Source organism: Diceros bicornis, chromosome 35 (assembly GCF_020826845.1).
Source record: "Diceros bicornis minor isolate mBicDic1 chromosome 35, mDicBic1.mat.cur, whole genome shotgun sequence".
NCBI classification, from domain to species: domain Eukaryota; kingdom Metazoa; phylum Chordata; class Mammalia; order Perissodactyla; family Rhinocerotidae; genus Diceros; species Diceros bicornis.
The window spans coordinates 34,164,860-34,175,635 of NC_080774.1; the positions used below are offsets into that span (position 1 = coordinate 34,164,860).

Here is a 10,776-nt window from a genome sequence, read left to right on the forward strand (position 1 = left end):
AGCTGCTATTTTTTTTTTAAGTAAACACTCTTTTCCTTTATCCCTGTCTTCTCTGGTACTTTAATAATGCTTATCTATTTCTTTTCATGGTATCCCATAATTCACACTGCCTTTCCCCATTCCTATGCAGTACCGTTTTTCTTTTTGTTTCTTTGACTGGATGATTTCAAACGACACATCTTCTAGTTCACTAATTATTTCTTGTACATGGTTGAATCTGATTTAGAACCTCTCTATTAAATTCTTCAGTTCAGTCGTTGTGTTCTTCAATTCTAGGATTTCTGTTTGTTTTTCCTTAATGATTTCTGTTTCTATAATGAACTTCTCACTTGTTCATGCACTGTTTCCTTATTTCATTTAGTAGTCTATCTATGTTTTCTTAGAGTTTTATGAATTTCTCAAAGAGGGTTGTTCTGAAGCCTTTGTGTCATAGTTCCTATATCTCCATTGCTTGGTCGGTCATTGGAGTTTTATTCTTTTTCTTTGGTGGTGTCATGAGTCTTTGATTATTCATGATCCTTGTGGCCTTCCATTGATGTCTGCAAATTTGAGGAAGTAGGCACCTCTTCCACCCTTTACAGACTGGCTTTAGCAAACCAAAGCCTTCACAGTCATCCCATCTAGGGGTCCTGGGTAGGCCATCTGGTGGTGTCCAGGGGCAAGCTTGCTGCTGGAGTCCTTGGACAGCCTGGTCCTGGGGTGAGTGGAAAGCTTGGGTCTATGGTATTGTGTCTGGCCCTGGGCACAGCTGGGACCCTGAGATCATGAGTAGCCCCACTGGAGCCTGTTTTGGCAGGTCCTCTTTGAGAGCCTGCAGCCACAGGAGTCATCCAGGGCCATGAGAGTTCGCCAGTGCTGGGATGAGCTGAGAGCCTTGGTTCATGGGAGACTGCCAGGAGCCTGGCGCCACGAGAGACAGTTTGTGCTGTGGTAGGCCAGAAGTCTGGATTCCTGGGAGCCTGCTGGGATCCTGGGGCCACAGGAGCTGCCTGAGGCTGCAGAAGCCAGCAGGCACTGGATCAAGATGGAAGCCTGGGTTCATGGGAACCTGCCGGTGCCTGGTGCCATGGGAGCTGCCTGGGGCCGCCTGAGTCAGCAAGCACCTGGGTAAACTGGGGGCCTGGTTTTGTGGGAGCCTGCAAGGAGCCTCGTTCCGTAAGAGCTGTCTACAGCTGCTGGAACTGGCAGGTGGTGTGGTGATCCATGGGCCTGAGTTCCCAGCAGCCCCCTGGGAGCCTGGTGTCATGGAATCTACCTGGGTTGCTGGAACCAGCAAGTGCTGGAGTGACCTGGGGTCTTGGGTTTGTGGGAGCCCACTGGGGTCTTGGGTTTGCCCTGTTACAGAAGCTGCCTGTGGCTGTGGGTGCTGCCTGTGGCTGCCTGGCATACGCAGGACCTTGGGTGAGCCAGGGTCTGGATTCACCAAAGCCCACCAGGAGCCTGGTGCCAAGGACACCACTTGTGGTCACAAGAGCCACCTTGGGCTGTTTAAGATGGCAGCTCCTAGGCTGAGATGGGGCCCTGGGTTCCCAGGAGCCCGGTGGGAGCCTGGTGTCAAGGATGCTGCTTGGGGCCACCAGAGCTGGCATGCTCCAGGGTGAGCCAGGGGCCTGGATTTGCAGAAGCCTGCAGGGAGCCAGCTAGGTCCACAGGAGTCAGCCTGGCACTGGGGCAGGCTGGCTAAGGTCAGGCAGAGTGGAGAAGTCCCTTCTCATTGGGAGGTGTTTGATTACTGATTCAATCTGCTTATTTGTTACTGGTCTGTTCAAGATTTCTATTTCTTCATGATTCAGCTTTTGTAGGTTGTTTCTAGGAATTTATCTATTTTGTCTAGGTTATGCAATTGATGAGTGTACACTAGTTCAGAATAGTCTCTTCTGATCTCTTTCTTTCTGAAGCATCCGTTGCAATGCCTCCTCTTTCATTTCTGATTTAGTTTGAGTCATCTTTCTTTGTTTTCCTAGATATTTTATCTAAGGGTTTCTCAATTTTATTTTTTCCAAAACTCAACTTTTACTTTTATTAATCGTCCATACTGTCTTTCATTTTTTTTCCACTCTCCTCTTGGTGACTTCCATCCTTCTGCTAACTTTGCGTTTCATTTTTTCTTTTTTTAATGCTGTGTGTTGTAAGTCAGGTTGTTTCTTTGACATCTTTCTTCTCTTGTAATGTACAAGTTTATCACTATAAATTTTCCTCTTAGTACTATTTTTGCTGCAGCCTATAAGTTTTGGTGTGTTTATTGTTTCTTTTTTTTTTTTAAAGATTTATTTATTTATTTTCGCCACAAAGCCCCAGTAGATAGTTGTATGCCATAGTTGCACAGCTTTCTAGTTGCCGTATGTGGGACGCGGCCTCAGCATGGCCAGAGAAGCGGTGCGTCGGTGTGTGCCCAGGATCCGAACCCGGGCCACCAGCATCAGAGAGCACGCACTTAACCGCTAAGCCACAGGGCCGGCCCATATTGTTTCTTTTTGTGTGTGTGTGATGAAGATTGGCCCTGTGCTAACATCTGCCAATCCTCTTTTATTTTATTTTATTTTATTTTTTGCTGAGGAAGACTGGCCCTGGGCTAACATCCGTGCCCATCTTCCTGCACTTTATATGGGATGCTGCCACAGCATAGCTTGCCAAGCGGTGCGTTGGTGTGCACCCGGGAACTGAGCCGGCGAACTACGGGCCGCCGCAGTGGAGCGCACGCACTTAACCGCTTGTGCCACCCGGCCGGTCCCTATTGTTTCTTTTTGTATGTTTTGAGCTGTTTTCTAATTTCCCTTTTGATTTCTTCTTTCATCTACATTTTTTGTGTGTGAAGAAGATCAGCCCTGAGCTAACATCCATGCCAATCCTCCTCTTTTTGCTCAGGAAGACCGGCCCTGAGCTATCATCCTTGCCCATATTCCTCCACTTTATATGGGATGCCACTACAGCATGGCCTGACAAGCATGGGTTGGTGCGTGCCCAGGATCCGAACCCAGGCCGCCAGCAGCGGAACACATGCACTTAACCGCTACAGCACCTGTCTGCACCCTGATCTACTTTTAAGTTTAAGAGTTTTTGTTGAACTTCCACATATTATGAATGTTCCAGTTTTCCTTCTGTTATTGACTTCTAGTTTCATGCCATTGTGTTTAGAAAAGTTACTTGGTATTATTTCAGTCTTCTTTAATCTTGTTAAGACTTGTTTTGTGACCTAACATGTGATCTGTTCTGGAAAATAGTCTGTGTGCCCTTGAGAAGAGTGTACATTTTGTTGCTGTCCAGTAAAATATTCTGTGTGTGTCTGATAGGTCCATTTAGTAGTTAATGTTTTCATGTCTGCTATTTCCTGATTTTCTGTATGGATATTCTATCCGTTAAAAGTGGTCTTTGAAGTCTCCTACTATTTGCAACTTATATACGTGAGAGGGCTCTTATATTGGGTATATGTAAAGATCTCTTAGAACTCAATTATAAAAGACAAGTCAATGAAACGGGGTAAGCAACTGGAATAGACATGTCTCCAGGAAATACATAGATGGCCAATAAGCACAAGATAGTTGCTCAGTATCATTAATTATTAGGAAAATACAAATTCAAAGCACAATGTGATACTATTTCACACTCAAAATGAAGGCTATATTCAACATAATGGAAAATAACAAGTGTTGGTAAAGATGTGTAGAAAGGGAAACCCACATACATTACTGGTGGGAAAGTAAAATGATGCAGCCACTGCAGAAAACAGCTTGTCATTTTCTAAAATCTTAAACTTAGAATTACCATTGACCTGGAGAGGCCCATGGTAGATATGTCCAAAAGAGCAAACTTGCCCATAGACATTCAAAGCAACAGTGTTCACAATGGTCCAAAAGTGAAACAAACCCAAATTTCTATCCAGTTATCACTGCATAAACCAAATGTGGCCTATTCATAATATAGGATATTATAAGCCATAAAAAAGAATTAAGTACTGCTACATGCTCGGCCATGGGTGAATCTTGAAACATGTGTGCTCACTGAAGCCATCCACAAAGGCATTAGATAACAGGATGCCATTTGAATGAAATGTCCAGAATAGGAAAATCCATAGGGGGAGAAAACAGATGAGTTGTTTCCATGGGTTTGGGTTAGCAGAAAATAGATTGTGAATGAGTATGGGTTTGTTTGGGGGTGTTGAAAATGTTCTGGAATTAGATAGTGGTGATAGCCACACGACATAATCATTGTGCTAAAAGCCACAGAAATGTATACTTTGAAATACTTAAAACGGTGTATTCTATGTTAAGCAGATTTTCCACATAAAATTTTTGAATTTTTTAAGTTAATCAGGGTATTGGTTAATTTTAAGTTGCTTAGTATATTTAATAAGTGTAATTAATGGAGTTATTAGGGGTAGGGCAAGTTGTAGCCAAGAGAGTAAACACCCGACGAGGGCTATAGTAACAAATCCTATGACTATACAAGCAACAGTCTAAAATCCAGTCCATTTCCATTGTCCCCAACTTGGAGAGACCAGCCATGAAAATAGGTCAGTGACCTCGGGGGCCTTTGGTATCTATTCAAAGATTTGGGTAATATTATGCAATATTTTAACCTCTTGGGCCATTTGGTGAAGGTAGGTTTGAACTTCTCTGTTGATGTACACTCAGCAAGTGTGGTTCTAGGAAAGGCACCAACCCCTCCTTCCTTGGCCGGTATAGACAGTCTAGGGCCAGACCATTTTCTAAAACCATTTAGGCGAGAGACTCATGAGAGTGTTGTTCAGGGGTTAGGATACGTTCCTATGGAGTTGTTGTCCATGTTCTGTTAAGGTTGTTGATACTTCTTAGTTGCCTCAGTTTCCTGATTTTGTGTGGGTAGGGCCACCGCACCTGTGCCCAGTCCAGTCAGTCAATCCTAGTAGAACTGAACACCCAGTGCTATAGGACTGACATTGTTTCTATGGGTTGGTGGTAGCCTGTCAGGGCAGGAAACTCAGGGGACCTGCGACCTGAGGGAAGCAGGCTGAGAGAGAAACAATAGTGCGTTGCACAATATAGCCTGGAGAAAGCTGCTCAGAGAGCTGGGGAAGAGAGACGCTCACTGGGTGAGAGCCTTGTGATATCAGCCCACAGTGAAACCCAAAAGTGGATGCTCCTGGTGTGAAATATTCCTTAGGTGTCTTGAGGTAAAATAATTTGCACCCATTCACTGGTTACCTGTGCTATATGATTTCAGGGGGTATGGTTAAAGTGTTTGTCGGCCAAGAGCTGTTTGTGCCTGGGCACAAAATCACCAAGGTGGCCTCGAAGGGTACCCCAAAATGACCCCTCAAGGAGCAGTTGGGGCAGAAAGTGGGTGGAGCATTTTGAAGGAAGCCTGGGGCAAAGATGTTGTTCGATGGAGTTGGCTACAACTGAGTGTCTCCGCAGGGTAAGCCCTTTAGCTGGGGTACAGTAGGTGATTGGAGGCCAAGTGACAGACCCTGTGACTCCTGATTCCCAGTGCACGGTTAGACCTCTAAGCCCATTGGACATAAATGGTTGTGGTGTTTGTGAAGCATCTTGCTGGCAGTGTGGAAAGTATAGGGGACGTGTGGTGGGAGACGTCATGATAGTGTCGGGAGGAGCTGTGTGTGAGATTACGGTGTTGAGGGGGAAGGACTGGAGGCAGGTGCAGTGGGTGTGTGATTAACAATGGTCAATGAAGGGACAGCTGGGGTGTAACTGGGGAAATCAGGGACCAGCAGAAGTAATGTGTTTAAAACAAGACACCAGGGCAGGCCCAGCTGTTAAGTGCGCACGCTCCACTACTGGCGGCCTGGGTTCGGATCTCGGGCGTGACCGACGCACCTCTTCCCCAGCCATGCTGAGACTACATCCCACATACAGAAACTAGAAGGATGTGTAACTATGACATACAACTATCTACCTGGGCTTTGGGGAAGGAAAAAAGGAGGAGGATTGGCAATAGATGTTAGCTCAGAGCTGGTCTGCCTCAGGAAAAAGGAAGAGGAGGATCAGCATGGATGTTAGCTCAGGGCTGATCTCCCTCACAAAAAAAAAATAAAATAAAATAATGAAACAAGACACCAGGCCCTAATAGAGCCACTTAGCCTAAGTCTCACATCAACAAGCCGAGATTTAATTAGACTTTTTGCCCTCCCAGGAATAGAATCATAAACCAGTCAATTGGGAATCGCCTGATGAGCAGCAGGTAGGTCACCTTCCTAATAGAGCCCTGCCATCCCCTAAAGGAAGGTAACCTTGCAGTAACCAACCCTCTTTTTGGTGTAGTGTAATTTCCTTGTTCCTGCTCCCTTCTGCCTATAAAAGTCTTTCATTTTGTACAGCTCCTTGGAGCTCCTTTCTCTCTGCTAGACTGGATGCTGCCTGATTCATGAACTGTTGAATAAAGCCGATAAGATGTTTAAAATTTACTCAGTTTTATTTTGTTTTGTACCAGTTTGGTGGCAGCAGTGGGATCCAAAGGAGACATCTGATGGCTTAGGGGATGAGAAACACAGGCATTGGTACCTGCAAAACTTTTGAGTTCTCCATCTTTGTCAATGATTCTGAGAGCCGTGGGTAAGTTCCTCTCAGCAAGTGCTGTAGAGAAACACAGCAGGGGGCTGTGAGGGAGGGTTGGGCGTCACTTGGTAGGAGGGTCTGAAAGGCCTCAATAGGGTGATATTTGATGGGACCAGAATGACAAGAGGGAGCCAGCCCTTCAGGGGTCTGGGAGCAGTGTGTCAGGGAGATGGCACCACCGGTCCTGAGTCTCACAGGCAGAAGTGAGTTTGGCCAGAGGAGGTCAGAAATATGGCCAGTGCAGCTGGAAGGAGGCTGGGAGGAGAGAACAGGAGCTGGGGTGGAAGGTAGGGCCAGGGCCTGGTAGGCTGTGTCAGTTACCTTTCCCTCTCTGACTTCATTGCCCCTAACCTTGCTTTTCAAAACTACAAATGTTGACTATCTCACAATTTGTGTGTATCAGCAATGAGGCACGTTTTAGCTGGGTGCCTCTGCCTCACTGAGTTGAACAGGTTGGGGCTGTGGCCTCAACTGAGGCTCAACTGGGGGAGGACAAGCCCCCAAGGTCACTCTCAGCCTTCAGGATTCAGTTTGGACTGAGAGCCTGAGTTCCTTTCTGTCTGTTGGCCTGGGCACTCCCGTGCTTCTCTCCTCTATAGGCCTCCACATTGGGCAGTCCCAAAACACTGGTATTTGATTCCTCAGTTACAGGGATTCGACAGAGTGAGAGAGAGAGATGGAACATGAGAGAGGGAGTAAGAGGAAGTGAGAGACTTGTGTAGTTAAAATTTAGACAAGACATCCCATCACATTGGCTCTTATTATGTTCATAAGCCAGTTACTAACCACTTAGTGGTTCCACGGGGATGGCTATGCCATGAGTGGGGTTTACTGGGTACCATTGTGGAGACTTCCCACCTCATAGGCCAAGATGAGGCCCTTGGGTCTCATTCTCCATAAAACAGGAAACAGTTGAATGGTTTTATGCCACAGAAGGCAGTATCTAAATTTCCGTTAGTTTCAAACCCCTCATGATGCTGACCTGAAAATGAGGCCAAGTTGGGAAGTGACTGTTCCAATATCACATTGCTAGAATCCAGGCCTGTTTTGAGTGGTGTTCTGTGCTACATGTCACCCCTTCTTGTTATTCTTCCATCTCTAAGTTTGTGCCTTAGGTACATGTGACACCAGCCCACAGGGGTAATAGATATTATCTCATATACACCGGGTGAGGTCCCTAGGAAGTAGATTCTAGCCTGATCCCCATGGTGCAGGTTTGGAGACTAGGGAGGACCTGAGAGGCACAGGGACTTTCCCAGGATGCAGAACTGGTAAGAAAGAGGAGGTCTGCATTCATCTCTGTCTCCTCAAAGCTAGGACCTGAGTTAGGTTTCCAGGGAACTGTGGCTAGGGCTGTGTAGGCTCCTTGTGTACAGTTCAGGAAGTGACATGAGAGAGGAGGGTGAGCAGCCCGGGCTCAATGGGCAGCTCTGGAGAAATCTGATTGAGGTAAGGGTCCCAGGTAAAGGAATCTTGAAAAATGACCCCATCTCCTTGGTCCTAGGCCTCAACAGATCTTAGAACTCTGGTAACCAGGCACCCACAGCCCCCCATCCAGCTCACTTGAATGGAGACAGCCAAGAAGCAAAAATGTCTTGTTGTTGTATCCAAACTTTTGCAGGATCTGGCCTCAAAAAAACCCAGAAAGAGAATCTTTTTGATTGTTGCCGATGTTGGCTCAGCCCTCATCCCTGACGCCTCTGGGTGTCTGACAGGAGGCAGTGAAGGGTAACATGGGGGAGCCCAGGAAAGGCTAGTGCAGGCCAGGACACAACGGTGATCCCACCTGATCAACCCCACACTCCAGGCCCCTCATAGTGTGTGTGTGTGTGTTTGTGTGTCTGTGTGGAGTGGGGAAGGCAGGGTATGTGGGACAGGCCATTCCTAAGCAGGAGCTTGTTGTTAGGTGTCGGAAACCTGGTGGGTCTGTCACGTTCATACCCCAGATCATGGCTGACAGCATGAGAAGGTGAGCTCCTCTACTCATATATTATTGAGCCCTAGAGGTTTCATTTCCTTCCCTCACTGACCAAAGATCTTTGCCAGGATGCCCTCTGTGCCTGAACTGAGGAGCAGACTTTCTCTTGGGGGTTGGCCTCAGTGGCAGTGTGCAGGCCACCCCTGATTCCCTCTGGCCCAGCTCCCAGGCAGTCTTTGCAGAACTCCACTCAGGAGGTCGTCGAGTAGCTGCCCAATGGTTTCAACTCCACCAACTCACTAGACAAGGAGCAGGTACATGAGGCCACCCACACCATCCAGTGCTGCTCTGAGATGACAGCAGGAGCAGAGGGCCTCCACACTCAGGACCTTGAGATGATGGGGTTGGACCAGAACTAGGGTGGGACCAGTCAGGGGCTGTCTCTTTTTCAAGCTAAAGGGGACGTACATGCAGGTAACCTTGTCTGGTTCAGAGCTGTGCTCCCTTGACCCTATTTCCCTTGTCTGTTGTGAGTTTAGGAGGCCACTGAGGCAGAGCCAGAGGCTAAAGGGGACTGCAGGCTGGCTATTCCTGGAAGAGAAGTGGGATCTTTCCTGTATTTAGAAGGACACATGGAAAGTCAGCTATGTGAGTGAACCTTTCTCTTTATCCCGCTCCAGAGTCAGCTCCAGAGTTTCAGCCAGCAGCAGAAGCAGAGCTGTGGGCAGTGGTGGAGGTAGAGCTGGCTCCAGCTCCGTTGACACCACACCCTCTAGCACTGGAGCCAGTGTCCCCTCTACCAGCAGTGTTGGAGGTGGAGCAAGGGCCAACATGGGCTCCAGCAGGAGTGGGAGCTGCTAAGTTGGAGTCACCTGGACCATCATTTCTAGTGGGAAGTCCGTCTCCACCTGTGGCTAAGAAGTGTGAGAAGAAGCCCAACCTATGGCCTTCCCTCCTAAGCTGGTGGTGGAGCAGTTGATCGTGATGGATGCAGTGAGCAGCTGGGCTCTGAGGGTGGGGTGGGGTAGGCCTTCCCTCTGCCATCGTTGCCCCAGACCTCATCCAGTCTCCTATGATCTGGGCCCGAATCCTGGCTCCACCCCTTACCAACCATACGACCTGGGCAACTTTCTGAACCCCTAAGCCTTTGCTTTCCACCTGCAGAGCGTAGAGGTGGACACTAACAGGACCTGCTGCACAGAGTGGCTATGCCGGCTCCTTGAAGAGAAGGAAGGGTGAGCAGGGCCTGGCACATCAGTAGTGGAGGGGAACTCACTGTATGCAGCCAGGTCCCTGGTGGCCCAACCGTCTGCTCAGGAAGCTCAACAGCCTCAGGACTTATTAGACACCTGATGTGTACTCCACTACAAGGGAGACAGACAAGGCCCGTGGTTGTAGCTGCCAGGGGAGAATGTGCATCAGAACGGGGAGTGTGACCAGAGGGGGATCAGTGTGTTGGAAGATGCCCCCTTGGGATGAGCCGAGGTGAGCCACCATCTGGAGCTTGGAGTTAGCCAGGACGGGCTGGATGCAAATGTCCCTCTCCCTTCCCTGCCAGTATTGGGTCCTGGGTCATCCTCTGGGTACCCTCAGTGGACAGAGAAGAAAAGCCAGGGACTCTCACAAGGCTCAGGCCACATCATGAGCTTCCTGAGCTCCAGCTCTAAACTGTGACCCCTGTGTGGGACTTTTGGGGATGTGGACACAGAGCTGGGGTGTGGCAATGTTGGGTGACACTCCCCCTGTTCCCCAGGAGCTCTTCCGGAAGATGGTGCCCTCTCAGTGCCTGGGCTCCACCTGGGGCAAGAGGAACAAGCCCAGCAATGAGCACCTGGCACACACCGTCCGGGCCACCATCGACCACTTCAGAAGGGTGGCCAGCCTCGTCGTCACCACCTGCCTCGGGGACCCGAGCATGATGGCCCAGGACAGGGTGAGGGTGGTGGAGCGCTGGATCCAGGTGGCCCAGGTGTGCTGTGGGAGGCCCAGTGGAGCCCCTCTCTGGAGCCTTGGGAACTGCCTCCACCTTTATCAGATCCCAGGATTGCAGTGTGTGGTCTAAGCCCCTGCAAGTCCCTAGGCCCTTCTTGCCAGGGGAATGCTGACCTTGACTCCAGGTCCCACTGCGGGGATGCTCACTTCCTACCTGGCTCCCTCCCTGGGTTGAGCTAAAATCCTCCTCCTTGTGAGTGTTACTCTTTGGGTCCTAAATGTGCCCTTCTGGGGCTCCCTGAGCATCTGTCTCATCCAGGAGAGGAGATTTAAATAGAAGGGGACTGAAGCTAGAGCAAGCAGGGCTCCAGTACC

General features: G+C 48.8%; 1 protein-coding gene across 1 annotated transcript; it reads left to right on the forward strand.

Annotated features, from left to right (window-relative positions):
* The first annotated feature begins 9,376 nt into the window (after window positions 1–9,376).
* Window positions 9,377–10,546, forward strand: LOC131398565 (ral-GDS-related protein-like). The gene is made up of 2 exons (XM_058532232.1): window positions 9,377–9,462; window positions 10,223–10,546. The coding sequence occupies exons 1-2, from the start codon at window positions 9,412–9,414 to the stop codon at window positions 10,529–10,531; spliced, it is 360 nt and encodes a 119-aa protein (XP_058388215.1). The 5' UTR covers window positions 9,377–9,411; the 3' UTR covers window positions 10,532–10,546.
* The last annotated feature ends 230 nt before the right edge of the window (window positions 10,547–10,776 follow it).

Bases quoted from the DNA above. Each gene is read 5' to 3' on its own strand.
- LOC131398565 (XM_058532232.1), top strand. From the start codon at position 9,412: ATGGCCTTCCCTCCTAAGCTGGTGGTGGAGCAGTTGATCGTGATGGAT. The intron at 9,463-10,222 runs GTGAGCAGCTGG...CCTGTTCCCCAG, and splicing joins AGTTGATCGTGATGGATGCA to GAGCTCTTCCGGAAGATGGT.